Source organism: Balaenoptera ricei, chromosome 4 (assembly GCF_028023285.1).
Source record: "Balaenoptera ricei isolate mBalRic1 chromosome 4, mBalRic1.hap2, whole genome shotgun sequence".
Classification (NCBI taxonomy): domain Eukaryota; kingdom Metazoa; phylum Chordata; class Mammalia; order Artiodactyla; family Balaenopteridae; genus Balaenoptera; species Balaenoptera ricei.
The window spans coordinates 7,391,989-7,418,291 of NC_082642.1; the positions used below are offsets into that span (position 1 = coordinate 7,391,989).

General features: G+C 43.7%; 1 protein-coding gene across 1 annotated transcript in view; it reads left to right on the plus strand.

The window, feature by feature from the left end:
- Nucleotides 1-215: 215 nt before the first annotated feature.
- MINDY4B (MINDY family member 4B) overlaps nucleotides 216-26,303 on the plus strand; it is a 39,130-nt gene continuing 13,042 nt past the window's right edge. The window contains 10 exon segments of the mRNA XM_059921806.1: nucleotides 216-322; nucleotides 562-589; nucleotides 2,397-2,564; nucleotides 9,625-9,744; nucleotides 10,476-10,567; nucleotides 13,207-13,372; nucleotides 14,248-14,313; nucleotides 19,138-19,208; nucleotides 20,978-21,050; nucleotides 21,947-22,108. Of these exon segments, the coding sequence (XP_059777789.1) occupies nucleotides 216-322; nucleotides 562-589; nucleotides 2,397-2,564; nucleotides 9,625-9,744; nucleotides 10,476-10,567; nucleotides 13,207-13,372; nucleotides 14,248-14,313; nucleotides 19,138-19,208; nucleotides 20,978-21,050; nucleotides 21,947-22,108 (1,053 nt within the window).

The following is a 26,303-nucleotide window of genomic DNA, read 5'->3' on the forward strand; positions in this document are numbered from 1 at the left end:
CTCTAATGAAAGTTGAATCATGATCTGATAGCAGGGGCTTACAAAACGCCCAAAGCTGCTGCAACTGGGTGGCGTGATCTCCTTGATGGTCAAAAAGTAGGGGTTGCACACACTTCACTTGGGCATCTATGCCAGCCATCTCACTTCACTGCCAGCCCTCTCTCTCCCACCTGAACAACTTCCTTCTTCTAATTCCTTACATTATCTAAACAGGTATGGAGCCCTCGGACCGGGAACAGAGCTCCCAAGAGCTGGATTTAGAGGAGATAACTAGGAAGATTTCATTTCTGGACAAGTGGAGGGAAATCTTTAGTTATCACCGGTAAGATGTTCTCATTTTCTCATTTCTCTAGAACCAGAGGGATTTTAGGTGTTTAAGTAATCAGCTTTTATGCTTGCCACGTGAGAAGTGTCCGTTACAGATTTACATTTTAAATGTTTCAGGTATAACTGTTTGCAGAAAGAGCCATCCCTAGCAAGGTTGAAGTTGAAGAGGTTTGAGGGTGTGAGGGTTCAACATAGTGAGTAATTTTCTTGATGTTTTCTCTCTTTCATTTATAGGTTGGGAACCAATAATACAACTTCTCAGGTAATTATTTTCCTCAAAGCTAGTGTGTTTTCCTCTAGCTGCTTCTTCAAAACAATCACATTAACAGCATAATCTGCATTTATTCTGTGCGCATAATGTCACTCAGGCACCCAGCATTTAATGTGTGAAAACACAAAACTAGAAACCTTGTTGAAGATCTTTTCTTGCGCTTTCTTTTTTCATAAAAATCTCTTCCTACTTTTTCTTTCTAATTGGGGTATAGTTGCTTTACAATGTTGTGTTAGTTTCTGCTGTACAATGAAGTGAATCAGCTATATGTATACATATGTCCCCTCCCTCTTGGACCTCCCTCCCGCCCTCCACCCCATCCCACCCATCTAGGTCACCACAGAGCACCGAGCTGAGCTCCTCTTCATCATTAAAAGCACCATGAGGTTATTATTTTAGAAAAAATAATATGAGAATCTAGAGTTCCTACACTTGTGAAATAACACTAGATTCTGACACCCAAGTGCTTCAGTGATCCTGAAGAAAAGTCGTTCTGAAAATAGTTACTGTCTTGATTCAGCTTCTGAAAAACTGTTTTCCTTACCATCTTCAAATAAGGAAAAGATGACTGAATTCAGGTGTTAAAATGTATTTTAAAATCTGTTATACAGTATAAGATGAAAGATGTTTTTCTCTCACGTCACCTGAAAAGGTTAGAAGGTAATGGACTTTGTGTTTCAGTTATTAATTCAATCACTGAACAAACACAGCATAAAATATTAAGGTGATTTTCTTGGCACTAATATATGATACAATCAAGCAACTGAATTATTAATATTTTAACTATTAACACTAAATCACCTTGCTCCAAGTAACCTGTGATCAAAAGCCTTGTTATTTGTGCTGAAACTCTCTTACCCAGTCTATTAGAATTGGGGAGATAATACTTCTATTTTAGTCCTGAAAGTATTAAATGGAGCTAGCTATCATTTGGGGGAATAGAATAGTCAAAAGATAAAACAATCTTTGCAAGGAAAAAAAAAATAAATGTCAAGTTATGCTTTACACGAGGTGGGGGAAACCCCCTGCCAAAAATGTAAAGATTTTCCATGTGATTTATGAAATGCATCTTATCCCACCAGTAGTCTTCGACTTGGATGCTGTGTTTCTGAGATAAGAAAGCATCTTAGCCTCTAGGAATCCAGAAAAACTAGGAAGGCAGTTTCCTTCATGTTTCAGCTACCAACTGGGCAAATTTGTTTCATGAAATTAGGATAGAAGTAAATTGGAAGAAGAATCATTGCTAACATATTTAAATGCTGTAAGAATCAGTTAAGAAAAGTAAAAATAGATTTTTTTCTTAAAGGTAGGGGGTGGATTTTTTTAAGGAAGAAAATTATTATATTCACTTGCTAAGCAACAGGAATCTGAGAGAATTAAAAGGAGGTAACCTGACTTTGTTTATTGGTCAGTTAACAACAAAATGACAAATACTTCATATAGACTGGAAGATTCACTCATTGTTTATAAAATGTTGCCTTCTCAAAACAAGAGACAGTGATATTTACATTCTTCTATAAACATAATTTCAAGTCAAGGTCTTGATAGCGTTAATTATGTTTCCATAGTTACACTTAACCTCTCCGAGTCACATAAAACTTAGGAGAAACCCTTTTGACACAGACACTGGGATTTTTCTGCCTCTTTTATTGCTATTTATGAAAATTTTCAGACATCTTTAAAAGGGAGACAACATTTTCTGAACACTGATATTTCAGAGAGAAAGAGAGAAAAGAGGGGAAAAAAGGTCATCACCAGCTCTGTTTGCTTTGTTTTTTGGTGGTGGCATTTTACACAGAATCGTGAAGGCAACCATATATCTGCCGGTGAAACTGAAGATGGAACGGGAATACCTCAGCCAAAAGGACACGGACAGTGGCCATCAAGTAGCCTTTGTTCTATTCCCAAACCCTCTACCATCTCTTCAAAATCGGGCGGCTTTCCTATCTCCCTAGCAGTGGCCACGGTAAGTATAGCTTGTCAATTAAACATGAAGTGAAACGTAATCTTCCCCAAACAACAAGGCTGGGGAATCTTATCTGCTGTCATGTGAGAGTATTATGGAAGATAAGACTACAGACAGTGGTTACTGGTAAAAGGCGAATATAATTAAAATGACTTATTTATGGTATTTTTCAAGGACACCTGTGATGTTACAGGCTTTTCCTCCCAAACTTTCAGTCTCTCTTTATTTACTCCCTCAGTGTGACAGTCAAGTGTGAAGCCATGAGGGAGTTAAATTCAAATAATTTACCATATAAGGTAGGACAGGGCAGACGGGGAGGACTGCAAAGGTGGAAGACGAGGTAGATGTGGGAGACAGGACTCCTGTCCTGTGTGGGCAGGAGGGAGAGAGATGGGGGCACGTTTCCAGGCCCAGAGACCTGCTTTTCGAGCCCAGAGGTCAGGCTGGCCCTGACTGCATATTTCCAACCCTCCGTGTAGCTGTTCCTGAGGCTCCCCAGACGGAACATCAGACACAAGGACTACAGCCCCCGTGTTCTTTTTCATCATGCACATCCTTACAGGCTTCACAGAGCAACCCTCTCCACTGCCGTAGCTGCGGCACAAACGTGCAGGGAGGCCCACGTGCTCGTTCTTATCTTCACAGATCTTTCTGCCTCAATCCACCTTCCCTCTTGTGCTCCAATGCCGGATGTCACAGGAAGACAGGCCGGCAGGGCTCTCTTGAGATGCTGCACTTTGCTCACTGGCCTCAAAGTCCCTGGACGGTGCCTTAACTTGTGTCTTCATCACTCTCCTTTTGAGTAATGAAGACAGGTAATGTGTAATCCTATTAGCATCTCCAGCCTCAGTGGTTATTCCGCCTACACTGTGCTGTAGAAACAGTAGTTAGAGCAACTACAGCGCCCCTCAAAATCCTCGGGAGATTGGTTTCAGGAGCCCCCAGAGGAAACCAAAATCCTCCGATGCTCAAGTCCCTTATATAAAATGGCCTAATACCATCTGCGCCCCCATACCCGCAGATACAGAGGGCCGAGTGTATCCATATTTTACTGTAAAAGGTTTTTAATGAACACTTTAATAAAAAAGTATTATTGGCTACTAATGAATTTCTATGGAGAATGTCATTTTAAAATTTACACGTATCAGGAAATAGGCTACCTTTTGTACGGAAAATAGAGAAAACTGTGATTCTACACTGATACCGTATTTGCCTGTATATGCACACAGAAATTCCAGAAGACTCCCTAAGATGTAACAGTAGGGGGAGGGAGAGGCGCAAGAGCCCTGGGTCGGGGGGAGTCTTCTCAGCATAGCTTTTTGTACCCTCTGGATTTTGAACCATGTGAATGGTTCATGGCCCTTTCAATCATAGTGAAAATCAGGGCTTCTAGGGACAGTTTTCCCACATTCCCATGTCCATTCCCACATAGAATGGACAATCTATTTCTAAAAACACCGTCATGCATTTTAAAAACAGGAAAAAAAGGCATTCACAGGTGTTTCCAAAGTCTTCTAGTTCCTCTCTATATTGTGGAGGCAGGAGAGTCTGGGTCTGAATTCTCCCACTTGTCTGCAAACACAGACGTGATGCAATTGGAGACCTCCTCGGTGACTTTTCCAAGGTAATTCTCTCCCTTTGGAAAAGGCTGGGAGATGAAAGAATCAGACCTGATGGAGTGTTCAGGAAGTCCCAGAAGCAAAGAGAATTGATTTTTCTTCAAAAAAAACAAAAAAACAAATTTGGACATATTCCCATTATGAGGACCAGATGATAATGTGTCCTTTAAATGACAGTAGCATTAATTAAACACACACTGGGATTTCAAGATGATGAGCCTTGGGATTCTGAATACTCGTGTCCAGGGAGGCAGTTTGGAAGCTTGACCAATTCTAATTGACATTTTGGCCATGCAGCCGCCTGGCAAATTATTAGAGCGATTGGATCCTAGCACTCACATGAGAGTGCTTTTCGTTGTCATTCTGCTGTTCTCATTTCCCCCCTCCATTTGGAATTGCGATTCATAGCATTTCATGACATTGGCACACACGTTTTGCTGGGAATCTGCTGAGAAAGTAGGGAGTGGGCAAAGCAGCCAATGCCCCTTTGCTTTCCCCAGCTCTCCTGTTTCTCGCCTTTTGTTGCCCTATTTCCAATACCACAGGGTTCTTCCTTCCCCCAGCCTCACGTCTTATAGTGTGTGTGGTGTCATGAATGGCGGGCAAGGCTGCTGGCCCAGGTGGGATCATTGGAGAAGGTGAGGGTCCTCCTCTGGGCTCTTCCACAGCAACACCCCCTTCCCCCCTGTGCTTCCCACCAGCAGGAGTTTCTCATCCTCCTCCACAGTCAGGCCCTTCTGCAGGACCCAGCCTGGAACACATTCCTATAGCCTCTTTTATCAGCAGCCAATAAACAAACCCCTAGTGTATTTGCAATATCACCCAGCAGGATCATATTAAAACTGTAATACTGGGAGATCAAAATATTCTGGGCGAGAACCAGAAGAATGAAGCTCTAATCGAGGGTAACAGGCAATGGGCTGGCTTTAGGGGAGCAGGAAGCACAGCCTGGTAACCCCAACATAGGACTGGCTGATAGATGGTTCTCAGTAGATGTTTAATTCATTCATTCATTCATTGCCTCTGGGAGATCCCCAAGAGAGGCATCTCTGTACAGGGCAGTGGGTGTCATTTGTGTGCCCCTTCAGAAGCATACTCTACCCCTGTCCGCCCTGCTTTCTGCGCTGGAGACTGAGCTGTACTCACTCCATCAATAGGGCTCCCTCCTCTGACTTCCTGTTGAGTTTGACCAATGGGATCCCTGGAGGGAGCCTGGAGGGACGGAAGGGAATGAAGTCAGGTGTGCAAACCTGGCTGAATCCCTCTCCTCAGAAGGCAGTCCTCTCCCAGGACTCTCTTCTCCCTTCCACCCCTCCAGGTGTTGGGGACGTAAAAACTTCTCACTCTTGCTAACCCTGGGACCCTGCATTAGCCACTGTTGTTGCCCCACATGCAGCCCACATCTTTGTAAATGGTCCCTGAATTAAAGTTTCCTCAAGTTAATTATCCTGACTTGATTGCCATCTGTTTCCTGCTGGGACCCTGACTGGTACCAGTTGAAAGGCTTGCATTTGATTCCTGGCACTACCATTTACTATACATGTGACCTTGGGCATACCACTTCACTGCTCTGGGCCCCAAGTCCTTTAACTGTAAAACAAGAGAGCCGAATCAGATTTTTAAAAATTCAACAACTACTTCTTGCAAGCCTACTCTGTACCAGGTACTGCACCAGATGCTGAGAAATCGATGGTGAACCCAGCCAGGTCAAGAGACTACCACTCTATTTGATGGGCTAGTTTAGAAATGTCTTCTTAGGACGCAGTAATTCTAAACTCTCTGATTCCATGATGGTCCAGTAATTTCTAAAGCAGGAAAAGATTGAGGGAAGGAGCTTCAAAGAGAATTATTCTACTTCAAGTTGTGGGCAGGGGGCGTGTGGGAGAGGACTGGATGGGCACAGGTGGTCACAAGAGGTCCCTCTAAGACCAGGGACAGTGGACCAGGCAGTCAGGGTAAGGAAATGAAATCTGTTGGAAAGAACGATCCAGGACCTGTGTGTGTGTGTGTGTGTGTGTGTGTGTGTGTGTGTGTGTGTGAGACAGAGAGAGAGAGAGAGAGAGAATGATCACCATCATTATCGTCATCACAGCAATCAGGGAAGAGAGGTTTTCCTGGAAAACTAACAAAGTGAAGAGAGAAAAACCGTGCTTGATTGTGTTAAATAATAACAATCATTAGAGTCATTTATTAGGACCATTTACCATTTGTGTCTAGTTACCAGGCAGCACAACAACATACATGTATCATTGACTATGTGTCAGGTTAATCTTGTTATAAATTATATGGATATGATAGTCAGTGTTGGGAGGAGGGATAAATTGGGAGATTGGGATTGACATACACACACTACTATATATAAAATAGATAACTAATAAGGACCTAGTGAACAGTGCAGGGAACTCTACTCAGTACTCTGTAATGCCCTATATGGGAAAAGAATCTTAAAAAGAGTGGGTATATGTATATGTATAACGGATTCACTTTTGCTGTACAGCAGAAACTAACACAACATTCTAAATCAACTATACTCCAATAAAAATTTTTTCAAAAAAGAAAAGAAAAGAAAGTCAGTGTTACATAAGTAAGGTGAGTCATCTTTGTCGCCACCCTGGACACTGGGGGCTCCCTGAGAAGCTTGCAGTCCCCCTGTTCTAGGCCGAGGTGAATCTGGACAGCGGCGCTCCCTACGTTGGAGGGGGCAGCTGGCAACAGAAACGGGAGTTTGATTTGGCTTACTGAATTTTTTTACTTGAATTTGAATTCTAAGCTTTCTTAGCCACAGTTGTCTTAGTCTGTCGCATTATCCATGGCTTCTCCTCCCTCACTCCCGCCAGTCTCTGGTCTTTTTCCATCTGGTTCTGGGACTTTCTTCCATGCAGCGTAAGAGGTTCCAGTGTAGACAGGCTGTGTTTTCACAAAGGTAATAACAGCACTTACGGTTCCCACAATCCTTTCCATACTTCTCCTCTTGCAGGGATAGCTTTCAACGTCAGTGATGGGGACAGAGCAGGGGTTATCCCCATTTCAGGATAAGCAAAGAAAGTCTTAGAGAGGTTTGACAATCTGTGCCCGTTCATGTGGTCGGCGAGGAGCAGAGCTGGGGCTTCTCAACCCTGGAGTCAGGAGCGAGCCGTTTTCTTCTGTGCAGTCTTGATGTCAGGGAGACACTTTCTGTCCATATTCAATGCTCTGCTGAGGATGTCCTGGGGTGGTGGCCCTCTTTGGTTACGGTGCACACCGAGTCTGCGTCTCCCAAGAGCAGCCTTTGTGCTTTCTGCCCCCTCTCCTTGATGGACACCGGACAGATAATTTTCCTTCAGGTGCAATTCTAGCCTCTTGCTTATTCTGAAATGCACCTGTCTCTATTTCTCTGTAGAGGCAATCTTTCCTTTTGAGGGTGGGTGCAGAGGTGGCCAGGAAATGAACTCCAGCCATGGAACCAGACCCTGGTTTGAGATGGGGAAGACCGTTCCAGATGCATGCTTCTCCTGCATCTGTCCTTCTTGGAAACCATTAGAGCCCGTGCTATGCACAGCTGGGAAGAGGTACCCTGGCTCTGGACCAGGTGGGCTCCATGTTCCTTTTGTCCACACTCTTCAGCTGGCTCCAAATGCCTGAGTGTGATATTCAAAGCCCTCCAGGGTCAGACCTAAGGTACTTTCCATTCTGAGCTTCCACTGACTTCCTGCCCTGTGGCCGCAGAACACACAGTGTTCTAGACCCCGTGAACTACTCACTGTTGCTGGACACCCTGGTACCATGCGTGTGCGTTTGCAGATCTCTCTCTCTACCCAGCCTCCCCGCCTTTACAGGCGACAGACCACTGTGTGGTCTGTTACAGCGTGTGGGACATGTGCCTGTGCTGGAGCATGGGGTGCTTTGGGGATATGGCAGTAAGTGACACTGAATAGCACTGAGTTACCTCGTGGGAAAGTCAGCCCCTTCTCCACTCTGGCAGGCCAGGGAGAAGACCGGGTAAAGGACAGCACACATTCTCACCTCTATAACGCCTCTTATCTCCCTTTTTAATTACAAAGAGAGCAGGGCTCAGTCAGAGCTTTCACAGGCAACGGTTTCTAGCATAATCCAATAACATCGTTTTATTTCTATTCTTTTTTATTATGGCAAGTGATTTTGATTCTCATTTAAGGATGTGGTATAAAGTGTCCTTTTAAATAAATGCTTTATTTATTTAAATAAATGTTTCCTTGTGAAATGGGTATTAAATGAGATAATGCATATATCTGACCCTTTGTAAGCTCTTAATGACGGTGAACTGATTTGAAATAGAGAAACTGCCAACCTCCCCACCAAGAAAGGAAGAAAGAAAGAAAGGAAGGAAGAAATGCTTTAAATAAATGTTTTCTAAGTTATAAAAGAATGGCCCAAGCTAATGAGAACTATTAATTCAATAATCATTGGCATACAAAAATGACAGCAGTTATAAGGATGGCACATACAGGATTAAAGTTGGGGAGGCGGATCAGTGGTGTTAGAATGGGTGCGAATACCAGCTCTGCCTGACTTGCTGGGTGACCTTAGGCAAATACTTTCCTGTAAAAGGAAGATGATAACAGTACCTTTCTCCAGGAATTAAATTAACATAATGAATGCAAAGCACTTAGCCCAGTGCCTGGTGCGTAGAAAATACTCAATAAATGCTAGATGCCATCTGCCAGCCTAGTTTAAATGCCACCTCTTCCACGAAGCCTTCCTGAGTACTTCAGTCGGAAGTTCTCTCTCCATATCCATACCCCACACAGGACCTAGCACAAGCCGAATGATTAATATGCCTCTGATTATAAAGGGATTCCCTTTTTGCCATGGGTTTGGTTTACAAAGGCTTGTACCCAGTTTTCTGGGATTTTCTAAAAGACCGTCTCCAACCTTAACATGCTGCAGAGTATCCAGAAAAAAACTTAAAGATTCTAGGGCCAAAAAACAGAGACTGCTTGTTTAATACCAATTTACACCACTATTGAACTCAGACTGGAATCAGAGTCCTGCCTATTCCTTTTTTCTGGAGCAAGAGAGAAAGACCCAAATGTGGGAGAGACAGGAGTTACAGAGTCATGGTTAGAGGAATGAGAGGCATAAGGAGAGAGCAGTCGCCCGTCACGGATCTTAAGGGGGTACAGGGAAGATGGCTGGCAATGGAAGCTGAGACAGACACAGAGACAGAACTCGGATGGGGAAAACAAGGTGTGGAGTTGACACTCTCAGCCTTCAGGATAAAATGTCCTAAGTGAACCCTATGCAAACCTTTTGCACAGAGCTGCACAATTACAATCAGGGAATAGAGTAATGTGTGAACCTGACTCTAGGAAGGGGACCGGCCCTCCTCCACGATTTCACCACCTTGCTTAAGTCTGTTTGCTGAGGGCTTGTGTCTAGGAAGGATTCTCTTTGTTTGAACCATTTATTTCCCCTCTTTTCAGAAACTGCGCCAGAGCCTCTTTGGAAATACACTCCAGGTCTTCAGCTCTGACTGGACAGAGGCCTATTTCCGGTTTCATGATCCTTTTTCTGACCTGGCTTTCGCTTTGGAAGTGGGAAAGGTAATAGCAGGTGATAATTTTTTAAAGTCCTAATCCCATGCTCCCTGTCTGTGTTTCCTTCCATCCTCCTCCATACGAAGCATGTTTTCATTATCATCATATTGCAGAAACATATCGACAACTTAAAATTTAACCTTAAATGATAACAGACTATTGAAAATTATGACACGCTATCTAGGATGTCACAAAGTCTCAAACTCCTCCCTACCCTCTTCCAAATTTTCATTTTCCTGGCTCTTTTCTCCAGGTCCTAAGCATTCCTAAGAATTTAGAGGCAGGAAGAGATCTAGGAGTTTCTTTCTGGCTTGTTTAAAACCTCAATAATTCAAATCATGGATCCCTAGCCAGGCAGGATTTCAAGAGCTAGCCGACTAGTTCCGTACCTCCTGCAAACCTAACAGTTGGACATGAGGCACGAGCCCAGTGAAGGTGGGGCGGAGGGGCCAGGCATACCGTGGTGCCAGTCTATGGAGCTCCACAGAGAAGCTACTCATCGCAGATTCTAGCCCAGCCGTGGCACCCGGCCACAGCCCATGGGGAGGGATGGCACACGTAGAGAACAGTGGCCCTTCCCTAAGCCTAGGGGATGCTGTGTGCCAGAAGGGAAAAAGCTGCCGAGAAGAATAAATAATGACATCCATTTCCAAGGCTTCTCTTTTATAACGTTGGCCCTGAGGGTTCCACCACCACTGTAAAGCCCTGCTCCTCACTATTCACCCTCCGCTTCTCAGGGAGGTGCCCGAAGCATTCAGATGGCTGTACAAGGATCCATCATTAAATATTTGTTGTTTACAAGGAAGGGAAAAGACTGTAACTTTCTCAGGTAAGAGGCCTATGAGAAGTATTTGAAAAGAATTACCCATTTCCCGAGAACCTTTATAGGCTAAATAACCAGCAGGGAAAATCCCCCAGGTTGCCTCAGGAAGGGGACTTGCCTCATAAGAGGACTTGCCTCCTAAGACAGAAATGGCTCTGGCTCTCCCAGAGAGACTGAATTTCATGACTAGGCAGAGCTCTTCCAGAGTCCCTTTCAATGTTCAGTTGCAGGGGTAACACTGACAGCTTTTATGCTCCACTGCAGAGCACCCTGACAGAGAAAATGAAGCACCAGGTCTCCAGATAGGCTTACTTGACAACATTTGATAGGAAGTCCCAACCTAACAGTTCCAGAGAGAGAACAAAAGGGGTGATGACAAACCTAATAAATGAAGGATTCATCCTCCTATTTAATCACGCTGACAAAGTACAGTGTTTGGTAGTTGCCTATTTAAAAAATCAGTTCCAATTATTTTGTTCTTAGATGCTAATAAACCCCTATCATGTGTAAGACTCTATGGTTGATATTAGAGGAAACAGAAATAATTAAAAGGCATCTACCTTCCCTCAGGCAGGGTAACTTATCACCCAAAACAGGAACTGAATGTCTAATCTATTCTAAGAACGTGAATTGCCAGCTTCCTTAGAAGCAGAGCCAGAGATGGGAATTCTTCATGCAGGTGATTTATTAAGGGAATGAATGCCCGCAGGAGAAACCCCTAAGAGAGCAGGGAAGCAGGCTAGGGAAGGAGGAGAAGCAGGGGAGGCATGTGGCTTCCAGGGATGTCTAGCCTCTGCCTGATCCATGGGAGCTCTGGGGGGCAACTGCTCCATCTTCAGATAAGGGGGCGGGGCCTTTTCACCTCCCACCCTCATCAGGCATCCGCTATGGACCCTCCTATGGGAACGTGGCACAACTCCCAGTCACTTCCAGGGAAGGTGGCTCCAATTCTTCAGAGAAAGTTGAAAAGTAGGAGCCACTAGCAGCAGTACCCAAAGCAAGGGTGGGGGGGACATGTCCACCAACTGAGTAAAAGCGATCCCAAGGAATGTAGATGGAACACATACAACATTTGCTACATGAATAGAAAGCATTTAGCACAGTACCTGGCATGTGGCAGGTATTACATAAATGGTAATGCGTAATTGCTATTATCGACCTGCTCCATGAAGCCTTCCTGAACCTTCCCGATCACAAGTTCTCCCTCCTTCCTCCGTAGTCTCACAGCACTTTGTTTTACTCTCATTCTACCTTGGACAAGGGTCTTGGAGTGTGAGGCTTCTGCTACTCATTTCGGTATCACCATAGAGCTAGATGGATTCTATAAATCAGGAGTCCCCAACCGCCGGGCCACAGACTGGTAGCGGTCTGTAGCCTGTTAGGAACCAGGTCGCACAGCAGGAGGCGAGCGGCGGGCAAGTGAGGGAAGCTTCATCTCTATTTACAGCCGCTCCCCATCGCTGGCATTACTGTCTGAGCTCCACCTCCCGTCAGCATTATGGTGAGCTGTATAATTACTTCATTATATATTACAATGTAATAATAATAGAAATAAAGTGCACAATGAATGTAATGTGCTTGAATCATCTCAAAACCACCTCCCCCTACCCGCTTGTGGAAAAATTGTCTTCCACGAAACCAGTCCCTGGTGCCAAAAAGGTTGGGGACCACTGCTATAAATCATGGCGGAGTTCATTCATTAACCTCTATCATGTGTTTCTTCATCAGGACAACAGTTGTCAATGTTAAACATTTAGAAAATGAGCATAGGAAAGGTCTGTGATGTAAAGATTGGCTCCCATTTCCGGGGAAGTCTCACCCACTGGGATTATTTGATGGAATCTAATGGTTAAGAACAATCTAATGGTTAAGTCAGGAGGCACACTGCCTGCATTCAAATCACTGCTCTACTGCTTTAAAGGTGAATGACCAGGGGCAGAGTACTCAACCTCCCTGTCTTCCTTTCCTCATCTCTAAAATGGGACTAATAATATTGATAGCATCCACCTCGCAGGTTGTCATAAGGATTAAATGAGGTAATATGTGTTAGGTGCTTAGAACAATTCTGGGCCCAGTGAGGGCCAGATGAGTGTAAACTACAAGTTAGTAAGGGGGAAGTCGGCCTCAGATGATTCGTAGGGTGTGATCAGGCAGGAAGAACAGACAGAACTTGCATATTAAAGGCAGACAAGTACATGAGAAAAAGCATGGGGGCAGAATGCAGAAAATATGTCCAGGGAGCTAGTCCATCTGGGGCAGAGGGTTTGCAAAATGGAAACCTGGGAGATAAAACTGGAAGGATTGTTTGGGGTTGCACTTGGGAAGGGCCTGTGTTATCGGGTTAGAGAGTTTGGGTGGAGCCCGGCTGGAGCTCAGGAGAGAAGACAGTGTTGGGATTCAGCAGGGGCAGTAATGCACCGGGTGGGATCAGTGGAGAGCCCAGAGGATTAATGCTCTGGGGTGAGGATGCCCGTTCGGGGTGGGCAGAGAGGATGAGGCCCTCCACAATGTTCTCACGGTGAAGGTTGATGAAGGAACCAAACTGACCCATCCTGTACTCAGAAGGGTTCATGAAAGTGGAGGCCCAGGCCCTCAGCTAGGTGGCATTCATTGCAATGTGTCCCTACCCTCCTCCTGTGTTGAAGTCTGCGCGCGACAAGCAAGCGGGAGCAGGACCACGCGCTGGCTGCAGCGCTCGCGGGTGCCCTGTGGGCCGCAGGAGCAGCTCGGAAAGCCACCATCTGCCTTGTCATGGAGGACGCTTACGTCGCCCCGACTCCTGACTACTCTGGGGACGGTGTCACTGAACGGGTGAGTGCACTCCTGTCCGTCCTGCCAGATAGAGGATGAGGAAGCCTGGGTGAGTATTAGACTCACCATGGAAATGGAGGTGGAACTGATGCCCCTGGGTGGACCTCCAAGATGTAAGCATCTGATGTGGCCAAAGGTACCTGCCAAAGAGGCAAGGGTCAAGGGCATACGTAATCCAAGCAGCCAAAATAGAGGTGCCTGCTGTGAATTTCTCCTTCCAGAATTCACCATGATCAAGAATATTCCATACCCAACAGAAAAGAAGCAGATTCACAGACATAGAGAATAAAGTAGTAGTTATCAGTGGGGAGAGGGAAAGGGGAGGGGCAACATAGGGGTAGGGGATTAAGAGGTGCACACTATTATATATAAAGTAAGCTACAAGGTATGTTGTACAACACAGGGAATATAGCCAATATTTTATAATAACTATAAATGAAGTATTACCTTTAACAATTGTGAATCACTATATTGTACACCTGTAACTTATATAATATTGTATATCAACTATACTTCAACAAAAAAAATTTTTTTAAAGAATATCCCATGCCTGAAATTATCATAAACTCCATTTCCATAGCCACTCTTTTAAACTTGGCTAAATTCTACCTATTAGGGAAAAAAATCTGTTTACAGTTTTCCTGCTCCAGATACCATATTGGTTTAAAACTGAGGAATGTAAAAGTGAGGCCAGTGGCCACCCAATCCTACCATGTATGTTTTACATGGCCTGTGTAAGATAACATGTCAGTTTCTAGCAATGTGATTTTGCAAGGAAACAAAGAACTCCCTTGAGGTACTAACAGTGAGTTGACATCTTCTAGATATAACTTTCATCCTCTGTTTCATTTTTATCTTCTATTTCTGATTTATAGCTCCAGCTGTTTGAACTTTTAGAGAAAGAAGCCACTGAGAAATTCATCTATGATCATTTACAGTGTGTAAGTGTTTAAGTGTTGAGATAATTCCTTTATGTTGAATTGATCTTACAGGAATCTTCTTCCTTTTATAAAGTGTATTTCTAATGATGCTTGTTAAGAAAAGCAGGTCATTTTGAGGACTAAGAGAGGGCAGAATGAGGGAAAGAGAAACCCGTCTCTCCCTCCCCACAATCTAGAAAGAGGCCAGATCACACACAGGCCCACTCACAAATGCCTTTCTCCTTGGCTAATCAAACCCAGAGAATAATACTATAGAGGGCATATACAATAAGATCGCTTTTATGGGAAGAGAAAATGTTAGAGCAGCCTTGCCTCATCTAAGGGATAAAACACAAAAATGGTAGTCTAAATTGCCAAAATGGCCATTCACATTGGCTCAAAAAAATGACTGCCAGTCTGAAAAAGGCGGCCCCCTTTCACGTCTTCTATCAGCACCTTCCACACAATGCCCTCCCCTGCAATGAATCTTCCCCACCTCCTGTGTGGGAAGGACACAAAGTAGGGGATAGGGATGGTGGAAAACGGAAGGTGCTTTTTTAAGTTTCCTCTGTGGATAAAGAAATGTAAGTTGATTTTCTAAAGAATCAGAACCTTACAATGTAGCAGAGGACAATTTGCAGAGTAACCATGAAGCCATAGAAAGGTGGCTTGTATGGAAAGGGAAAATTTGATTCATGAAACTCACAACCCCATTCCTTTCAAAGGTCATAGGGACAGAAAACTTGGGCCTGAGTTCCCAGCCACACACTAGCCATGTGATCTTGCTTAAACTAGTTACCCCAGACTTTCCTCCCCCACCCTCTCTTGGGTCTATGTGGTAGGCAGAAGAATGGTCCCCTGAAAGATGTCCGTACCCTACCCCCTAGAACCTGTGAATGTTTCATTACATGGTAAAGAGGAATTAAGCTTGTTAATCGGATGACTCTAAAATAGGGACATTATCCTGGATTATCCGGGTGGGCCCAGTGTAATCTCAAGGGACTTTAAATGTGGATGAGGAAGGCATAAGAGAGGGGAAGACTGATGTGATGTGAAAAGAGTACCACCCACTGTTGCTGGCTTCGAAGGTCGAAGGTGGGGGCCATGAACCAAGGAATGTGCGGGCCATGAACCAAGGAATGTGGGCAGGGCTGCTAGAAGCTGGAAAGGGCAAGGAAACAGATTCTCCCTTGGAGCCTCCAGAAAGAACACAGGGCTGCTAACATCTTGATTTTAGGCCAGTAAGACCCATTTCAGTCTTCTAACCTCTAGAACTGTAAGATAATAAATCTGTATTATTTAAGCTACTAAATGTGTGGTAATTTGTTACAGCAGCAATAGGAAACTAATGAAAGCTATATGATAGATTTTAAATACCTGACATGAAATGTTAAGCTAGAAGCCTGCTTAGGGACTCTTTGTGGTAGAGGGAGATGTTTAATGGGGCTACATGGAGAGGAACCATGTAAGAAATGACTCTGCCAGCAAACAGAGGCAAACCCTTCCCTCTCTGTCTTCCATCTCTTCAACTCAGACCTGGGAGAGTCTGATTCAATAAGAAAGTCTATCACATCTGCAAGGGCTTCTTAAGTGTAGCCAGAGTTGAGAATAAGATGATTAGAGCTAGAGCTATACATAGGTTTTCCCCCTCAAGGACTAAGAGTTGATAACGGGGACCTGCTGTACAGCACAGGGAACTCAGTACTCTGTAATGACCTATATGGGAAAAGAATCTTAAAAAGAGGGGATATATGTATATGTACAACTGATTCACTTTGCTGTAAAGCAGAAACTAACGCAACATTGTAAATCAACTATGCTTAATTTTTAATTAATAAAAATTAATTTAAAAAATAAAATTAAAAAAAAGACTAAGAGTTGAGCTGGAATAAGTAATGAAAGGAAGCAGAATCAGACTGCATGGTGCAGGTGAGCTTTGCACAAGAGTCGTGTCAAGCGGACCCAAGCTGACCATTACCATAGCCACGCAGGGAAAGGGTTGGCACCATTTCCTGAGTGAGGGGGCATCTTGATGCATAGATATTCCTCTGAAGGGCACTCCCTAACTGGGGCTGCATGTGTGATCAGCCCCCATCCAGACCTTTACCAAACGCCATTCACTATCAAAATGAAGCAGTTCTGTGCCCTGTCTTCAGGCAGAGATCACAAGCTAGAGGTCTGAGGGTTACATGTGGGCAGTAGGCCTGTTGTTATTATGGGTTGAATTGCATCTCCCCTCTCCCCAAAAAAGAGATATGTTTAAGTCCTAACCCCCAGTACCTGTGAATGTGTTCGTATTTGGAAAGAGTTTCTTTGCAGATGTAATCATGTTAAGATCAGGTCATGCTGGATTAGGGTGGGCCTTCATCCAATGACTGGTATCTTTATAAGGGGAGACAAATTTGGTCATAGACACCGACACATGCAGGGAGAACACCATGTGACAATGAAGGCAGAGACTGGAGTGACGCACCTCCCAAACCAAGGACACCAAGGACTTCCAGCAGCCACCAGAAGCTAGGAAGATACAAGGAAGGATCCTCCCCTAAGGCCTTCAGAGAGAGCATGGCCCGCCTCTGACACCTTGATTTCAGACTTCTAGCTTCCAGAACTGTGAAGGAATAAATTCCTACTGTTTCAAGCCATTCAAATTTCAGGCCATTTGTAGGGTAGGTCTAGGAAACTAATACATCGATCACATAGGATCTGCAGCATTAGCTCATATGGTGTTGTATTTTTAAAAACTTGAGTTGGTGAACTTCAAAAATAATCAGAAAATTCCACGTAAAAACCTAAATGTTTGGGCATTCCCTGGTGGTCCAGTGGTTAGGACTCCTCGCTTTCGCTGCTGAGGGCACAGGTTCAATCCCCAGTCTGGGAACTAAGGTTAAGCCACCCCTCAATCTGCACAGAGCAGCAAAAAAAAAACAAAAAAACAAACAAACAAAAAACCAACAACAACAAAAACCACACACAAAAACTAAATGTTTAGGTCCCCCCCCACTGCCACCCAAAATCAGAAAATCTGACAGGCCTGTATTCTAGCATGTCTTCAATCAGCTGATAAAGGGAGCAGTGACTCCCATTAGACAAGTCGTGATAGACTGAATGATGTTACCTAACTGGTAAAGAGGACTCTGCAGATGTGATTAAGTTCAAGATCTCAGATGGGGAGATTATTCTGAATTTTTCTGGTGGGCCCAATGAATCATAAGGGTTTTATAAGAGAAAGAGGACAGCAGGAGATTCAGAAAAAGGGATGTGACGAGGGAAGCAGAGGAGAAGAGGCTATGTGACGTGGAGTCATGAACCAAGGAATAAGGACAGCTTCTAGAAGCTGGAAAAGGCTAGGAGACATCATAGCCTCCAGAAGGAACACAGGCCAACCAGCAGTTTGAATGGAGTCCAGTGACACCAGGGCTGGACGTCTAACCTCCAGAACTGTGAGATGATGGATTCCTGTGTTTTTTTGTTTTCGTTTTTTTTTTTTTAACATCTTTATTGGAGTGTAATTGCTTTACAATGGTGTGTTAGTTTCTGCTTTATAACAAAGTGAATCAGTTATACATATACATATATCCCCATATCCCCTCCCTCTTGCGTCTCCCTCCCTCCCACCCTCCCTATCCCACCCCTCTAGGTGGTCACAAAGCACAGAGCTGATCTCCCTGTGCTATGCGGTTGCTTCCCACTAGTTATCTATTTTACGTTTGGTAGTGATTCCTGTGGTTTTAAGCCAACACGTCTGTGGTCGTCTGTTAAGGCAGCAACAGGAAACTGACGCACAAGTGCTCTCCCTTGCCTCGGGCCCCACCTCTCCCCGTTTCCCTCACGTCCTGCCGTACACCCATTTGGGTTCCCATCTGGCTTCTGTGGGCACTGAAATTTCTTCTCCTGCCTGAAGATCCAGCCCCTGCAAGGGCACAGATAGTGAAGGGGACAAATTAATCCACAAAAGGAAAAGTGCATGCATTTTAGCAGAAGGCTTCCTGATATAATGCCTTTAAAGAAGAGGCTTTAAGCCTGGACACCTTGAAAGCCAGCCAAGGAGCTTCTTTTCTGCAGGTAGAGTATTGACACAAAGCTAAGATAAGGCCAACCACTGAGAGGCCCTGAATGGGGATGGATTTTATCCTGGAGCTCACAGGGCACCTTTGGAAAGTTCGGAGCAGAAAAGTAACCTGGCCAAGAAAAGAGACAGGGAGAAGTGCCTTAGAGAGGGACAGACAGTAATTTTGCTGTGGTTCTAGCATGTTCTAAGAACTAAGGTAGGTCCTGTGCGTTATTTCATTTAACTTTTGCAACAATCCTAGGAAAAGGGTATTTTTATCTACATTTGCAGATGAGATTGAGACTTAAAGAAGCTGGAGTCAGTATAGTAGAACTGGTTTTGAACTCAGGTTTGTATAACTCCAAAGCTATTTCTAGAAAGCTCCTCTGCTCCCCCTGAGTTTAACAGGGTGATGAGGAAGGGTGCACTGACTGAGGGAGGCTGGATAAGGGCCAGCCAGAGTAGCTCTGAGGGACTGAGCTAGGATAGACGCTGGAAAATGGAGAGGAAGTATACACTATGTCTTAGCTGTGATTCGAAGAGAATCACATGATAGAAGTGGAGGAAAGAGAGGTTGAAAACCAAGAGAATGATGGTGCCATTGGCATGCCTGAAGCAAGGAAAGAGGATGCATCTGAGGGTGGACGTGACCTAGGGAAGCAGAGAGAGCTCCCACCGTCCTTTCGGCAGCTAGAAAAAAATCTCTCAGGTGTAAATCCTTGAATTCATGCCCACAGATACACAGAGATGCATTGTGTTTATGCAAACGTGTTTTTCCTTTGTTTTTCAAATAGTTCAAAGGAGAAGGAAGCCATGGTGTCATCTTGTTTCTTTACAGCCTGATCTTCTCCAGAACGTTTGAAAGGTAAATTCTACAAATATTTGCACAGGTATTTCCTATAGCTCTGGGGTCACATAAACAATGCTCTCTTGTGTTAGAAAATATTTTCATGCCTTATTGGAAACATGAGTGCAATTTTTTTCTAGTGGACACTCTTCTGTTGATGCATCCTTTTCTGTAGTTCAGTTTGGCCATATTCATGGGAGAGTGGATGTCATCAGAAAAGTTTGAATCTACTTTTCTAGCACAGTAGTAGGTTCCTTTTTCTTGTGGTTATAAATATTGGCAGATACCACTCAGGCTTATTTGTACAGTTTTCATAAATGAAAATACTTTATGATTTCTATGTACGATAAAATATATATCCACAAATATTAATTTTGTCCCTATGAAATGCAAAGCCCTGTACTTGGCACTGTGGGAAATACAAATAAAAGAGGATATGGCCCTGACATCCTTGCAGGTTCCAATTTGGGAAAAACCAGGGGTACACAGAGAGACTGAGCAAGTCCCAGGTGGCACTTGACATGCCAAATGAAGTACAGAGACAATGAATCTTAACGGATTCCAGAGGAGGGAGGGGCCCCAACAGATAAGGTGGCCAAGGAAGGCTTCTGGGAAGAAACAGACTTTCTTCTGGACCCTGAGAAAAGGGTAAGCTTTTGAGAGTCAGACGGAGAGAAACAGAGGGCCCCCAGAAAGGAAGAATTTCAAGCCTTGAAGCAGTGTTCCTGAAAACTTGTCTTTTGCATATCATACTTTTATGACCTATATTATTATTTGCTTAACAATGTCCTTAAATCAACACACACTTGGGACTTCCCTGGTGATCCAGTGGTTAAGACTGTTTCCACTGCAGGAGAGGCACGGTTTCAGTCGCTGGTCGGGGAACTAAGACCCCGCATGCTGTGTGGCACGGCCAAAAAAATAAATAAAAGAAAAAGAATTCAAAATCAACAGACATTTAAATATCATCCTCTTCTTAAACATTAATATCCTCTAAATCATGTATTTGCTGTGCTAAAGAAAAAAATGTATGAAACACATCACTGTAAATTTTTTTAAATCCTCCTATCTATACCACCTAACATCATGCCATAATTTAGCAAACGCTGCCCTGAATTATACCTGACGCTTGACCCACGTCTTTAGGTCTTATTCACGGAAGTGCTTGACCTTCCAGGCCTGTGAACAGGTTCGTTCAAGAACACATACAGCCCACGTAACTCAGCATCTCCCTCTGGGTGACAACACGAGCGCTTTCCACCGCGATATTATACTGTCCTGGACGGATCCCTGACCCCTTGGCCCTGGTGAAACAGTAGAGGCCGCGGCCAAGACATGGGCTTAACTCCCCAGCTGGTGGCTTCCACTTGAACAGTCTGGTCAGCTCTGCCTTGGGCCAGCACTCTCTGGAGGGGTCACGTGTCACCACCCTAAGCCAAGCGTCCCTCGGCCCTCAGCGCAAACAGTTTTGCTACAGAGCCCAGCACCCACACGGAGCCCACACCCGGGGATTCTAACGTGTGTGGTCTGTCGCTTCGTCCTCCTCCCTGACCACTTATCGCTGGCTTCCCCCATCGGCATCCAGAGCTTGCCCAATCACCTCTGCAGCCGCAGTCCTAGAAGCTTTCCCAGCGACAGATGGAAACACGCCAGGCACATGGGAAGGACAGTGGCCAGGCAAAAGCCCAAGTTACTGCTGCTGTGCGTTGGGGGGTGGAGGGAGGAGAGGCTGCATGTCCCTGGAGCATCGTCGTCTGTGAGTGCTGATGGCTCCTCCCGCTCTGCAGGCTTCAGAAGGACCTGGACGTCTCCACCACTCCTCTGCTACGACCAAATGCTGGAGGTTTCCTGTGCAGGTAGGTGGGTTGGAAGACTTTGCCTTTTTTTTTTAAATTTTTATTTATTTATTTATTTATTTATGGCTGTGTTGGGTCTTCATTTCTGTGTGAGGGCTTTCTCTAGTTGCAGCAAGCGGGGGCCCCTCTTCATCGCGGTGCGCGGGCCTCTCACTGTCGCGGCCTCTCGTTGCGGAGCACAGGCTCCAGACGCGCAGGCTCAGTAGTTGTGGCTCACGGGCCCAGTTGCTCTGCGGCATGTGGGATCTTCCCAGACCAGGGCTCGAATCCGTGTCCCCTGCATTGGCAGGCAGATTCTCAACCACTGCGCCACCAGGGAAGCCCCGACTTTGCCTTTTTATTGTAGCATCTCAATTAGGCTTTTTTTTTTTTCCTTTCAACTAAGTATATTCTCTCCTTAAGTGAAGAGTGATCAAATTATCTTTGAAAAACTAAGATGCTCCCCTGAGTTTGTTATCAGATTCTGTCTTTCCACTTTCCATTACAGTCCTTTCTAGTTTACCTCTGAGAGCCTGCCATCCCTGAGATTCTAGAAACATTAGAAAATATCTTGACAAGACCCCCCAGGAGTCCCTAATAACTGAAAGAAAAGCACTATAAAAACTTCTTAGCTTCTTGCAGCTTAAATCACAACTATGGAAACCAAAGTTTAAAAAAAATATGAAGGGAGAAAGGGCCCATGGGGAGTTATGGAGCATAGCTCAAGAAAAAAAAATCAATAAACTCCTGTTTTAACACCACCAAACATTCATGACATACGTCTTCCCAGAATTATATATTGCGGGATTTCATTCTTTTCACTAAAAATGATACATTTTATGATTATTAAAAGAAAAAAGAAATTAAGTCCTTGCGTCAACGCTACCTGAAATGTAAATATTTGTAAAATGTGTCATCTAGGCAGCTTTGAACATGATTTTAACTGGAAGAGCAAGTCCACACGTCTTTAACGGCTTTAAGGAAGGGAAGTCTCAGGAAATGTTATGTGGGGTCCTGACCCGCAGTGACGTCGGCTATTTGCAGTGGCGTAAGGACACCTCAGAGGATGATAGGCTTTCACAGGTGAGTGTGTCCCAATTCTCAACCACACCACCAGAGTGTCACTATTTGGACAAGGCAATTCAAATCGGAGCTTGCTTTTTCCTTTACTACTTTCCTGCCTGCCTTCCACTTGCACATATAGACACACATGGAGATTTTTCAGCATCTAAATGGAAATATCCAAGTTTACTTGCTTCATATTTTACTGTATATATTTTTATGTATACAGAGTATAGGTAATACAAGTAATATGCAAATAATTTTTAAACAATACTTGAAATATACAAATAAAGTTTCCTGGCATCCCCACTCATCAGAAATCAATACTGCCAGCAGAGAATGGTTATCTGCCCAACTGTTTATTATGCAAACATGAATGCATATATTCTATCTATTGCTCAAAGCTTTAAAAAAAAAATAACTGAAAAGAAAAGGGAATCCCACTTACGAAACACCTCTCAAAAAGCTTTCTAGCTCAGGGGATGTACAACCTCTGACAACCAGAAAGTAGACTGTGCTGTTGAAAAGCACAGCCAGAGAATTAAGTAAGATGTGGTTCTGTAAAAAAAACCAGGAGAGAGAGTGAGGAAGCAAGAATACCCACCCAAACCACAAATCAAAGATGTTTCTGTGATATTTTCACAAAAGTTTCATTATAAAACCCAGAGAAGGCAAGGCAGATTCTATGAAAAGCAACACTTCTTTGGAGCGGCCCTAACACTAGCTGGGATGGAATTCAATGTGATGGTGACAAACCCCGCCCAGGCTCACCATCCACCAGCACCAAATGAGGCCCCATTGCTCAGAGCCTGTCCTTCACTCTCCTGGTTCCAGCTCAAAATCCCTTTCAACGTACAGGGCTTTACACTTTATCATGTCCTTTTATATCCATAGCTTCATCTGTCTTTCCTCCTACTGTTGGCTCCAGCTACAATGTGTTAATCATGAAATCAGCATCTCACAACACATACAAATCACGTCTGATAGCATTGGGAACGTAGTGTCTGACTTTCGCAGAATTAGTATGTTTTGTGTACAAGTGTGTCTTAAAAGTTTACCTAGTATTCCTTGAGTTTGGAATCTAGTCCATCATAGAAAAATGACACCAGAAACTAACATAACATTGTAAATCAACTATACTTCAATTTAAAAAAAGAAAAAGAAAAAATGAGAAGTGACAGATAAGCTAAAAGCAAAAGAAATGAACCCAATCCCATCACCCAGGGTCAATCCTCTCAGAAATGCTTCCTTCTCTTTCTCATATAAATATGTTCTATTCTACTCCTCTGAACCCTGCCTTTTTCATTTAACACTAACGTCCTTATATGCCAATGAATATATATCCTTCACCACATTTAATGGACGCAAAGATTTGCACTGTATGAATGTGAAGACTGTACTTTGAATATGCCCTAGACAGAGAATGGATTTGTTATTATTATACAGTTCCTAATCATTTGTTCTAGACAATTTGGGAATTCATGTTAGAATTTGATATATATATATATATATAATGACAAGGACAACTAAGCCAGAAATAGGGGACTTACAGGTTTCATTTTACATATTTTTCTTTTCTTTCACCCATGCATGGTCACTTGAGGTCCATGGTAAAGCACTCTGTACCGATCAGAGCCCAATAACAAGCCAAGACTCAGTCTGGTAGGATACACTGGGGGCAAGTTTCAAGGAGTGAGGGTGCAAAAACCACAACAATTTTAGTGCTGTGTCTACTATTACAAAGCTCTTTCACAATATTATTTCACTGTATCCTCATTTTAAACTACAAAGATTTAAAAGTGTTTCTCATAGTTCTGTCATTTAATTAGGTAATTCAAAAGCTTTGTCATATCTTCGCACCACCTCTGCTGTTATTTGCTTAATATTTTCCTTTAAATCAACTCACTTTTACAATTTGAATCTAATGTTTTCTGCAGCAGTAATACAAACTATGGACTTGATATGCTATTTTTTTCTAATACATATTAAATAAATAAGTAAACATGTTTTGTTTTAAAGTTCACCCCTTGTGCCCTGACTTCCGTGCCACATGCCACCAAGGGGCACGTGCACCATACTTTAGAAACCTGGTGTAAAAGTGGGGAGGTTCCCCTAACACGTGGAAAACAGCCCTGTCCTGGGAACCAGGAGACTTGGCTGGAGGCCTTGCCCTGCCACTCACAGGAGTGTGACTTGGGCCAGTCCCTTACCTGCTCTGAGCCTGCTTCCTCATCCACAGATTAATGTCCTAACACTTGCCCTGCAACCACATGACTGATGCGAACAGCAAACAAAATCGTGAATGCTGAAGCCTGTTTGGAAAGCCCGAATGACCTCTCCACACATAAGGCTTTATAATAGATGATAAGGAATAACAGTAGAGTGTTTTATTCAGCCATGTTCATTCAGCATCTATTGATTGTGAGATTCTGTGTCCAATACAAAGAGGAGTTATACATGGGCCAATACCACATACGTAAACTGAGTGCTATAGGAAGGCTACGCAATAAAAGCTAAATAACAGCGATCTTGACACTGGCTGCACATTGAAATCACCTGGAGAGTTTTGTTTTTTCAAGCGACTTTATTTTTTTAGAGCAGCTTTAGGCTTTCGGCAAAACTGAGTGGAAAGTATTTACAAAGATTTCCATGTATCCCCTGTCCCTACACAGGCATGGCCTCCACATTATCAGTATCCATCACCAGAGTGGTACATTTGTTACAACTGATGAACCTACACTGACATATCGCTATCATCCAAAGTCCATAGTTTACATTAGGGTTCACTCTTGGTGTTTACATTCTATGGGTTTGGACAAAGGTACAATGACATGTATCCACCATTATAGCATCATACAGAGTAGTTTCACTGCCCTAAAAATCCTCTGTGCCCTGCTGTGCAACCCTCCGTCCCCTCCAACCCCAGCCACCAATGATCTTTTTACTGTCTCCATAGTTTTGCCTTTTCCAGAAGGTTACCTAGTTGGCATCATAGAGTATGTAGCCTTTTCAGATTGGCTTCTTTCACTTAATACTATGCATTTACATTTCCTCCACGTATTTTCACAGTTTGATACCTCATTTCTTTATAGCACTTAATAATATTCCATTGGAATATTGTAACATTTCATTGAACAAATATTATTCTACTGATAAACCATGGTTTATTTATCCATTCACTTACAAAAGATATCTTGGCTGCTTCCAAGTTTTGGTAATTATGAATAAAGCTGCTATAAACATCCATGTGCAGGTTTTTTGTGTGGATGTAAGTTTTCAACTCCTTTGGGTAAATACCAAGGAGGGCAAATGCTAGATCATATGGTATGTTTAGTTTTGTAAGAAACTACCAAAGTGCCTTCCAAACTGGCTGTGCCGTTTTACATTCCTACCAGCAATGGATGAGACGTCCTGTGGCCCTACATCCTTGCCAGCATTTGGTATTGTCAGTGTTCTGGATTTCGGCCATTCTAATAAGTGTGTAGTGGTATCTCAATTATTGGGTTTTTTTTTTGCATTGCCCTGATAATATTATAGTATATGGTATGGAACATCTTTGCATATACTTATTTGCCATCTGTCTGTCTTCTTTGGTGAGGTGTCTGTTAGTCTTTGGTCCACTTGTGGAGCTTTTAAAACTATCAATGCCCAGGTCACCCTCCAGAACAGTATCAACTACAGGTGTGTAGGACCTGTGTGCTCACACCCAGCCCCACACTTACAAGGTGCTGCACTTGGTTTGATGCTCTGTTGTCACTGCCTTAAAATTCTTAACACTTTTTCAACAAAGGCCTCCACTTTTTCATTTTGTACTGGACCCGACAAATTGTACAGCCTTGTCCTACCCAATGACTCTGTTTATCTGGCCTGGAGAGCACCTGGGCATTGAATTTTTTTTAAGTCCTCAGGTGATTCTAATGTGCATCCAAGGCTAGAAACCTCTGTTCTGGAACAGGGCTGCTTAACCTCAGCACTACTGATACTTTGGACTGGATAATTCTTTGTGATGGAGGCTGTCCTGTGCATTATGGGATGTTTAGCAGCGTCCTGGCTTTTACCCACTATGCCCCCTGCCCAGCGTGACAACCAAAAATGTCTTCAGACATTGCCAAATGTCCCCTGGGGGACAAAATTGCCCTGACTGAATCACTGCTCTAAAAAACGGAAAAAAAAAAAAAAAATCTCGTTTGGCTTAGCTGATTAAATCCATGGTGTG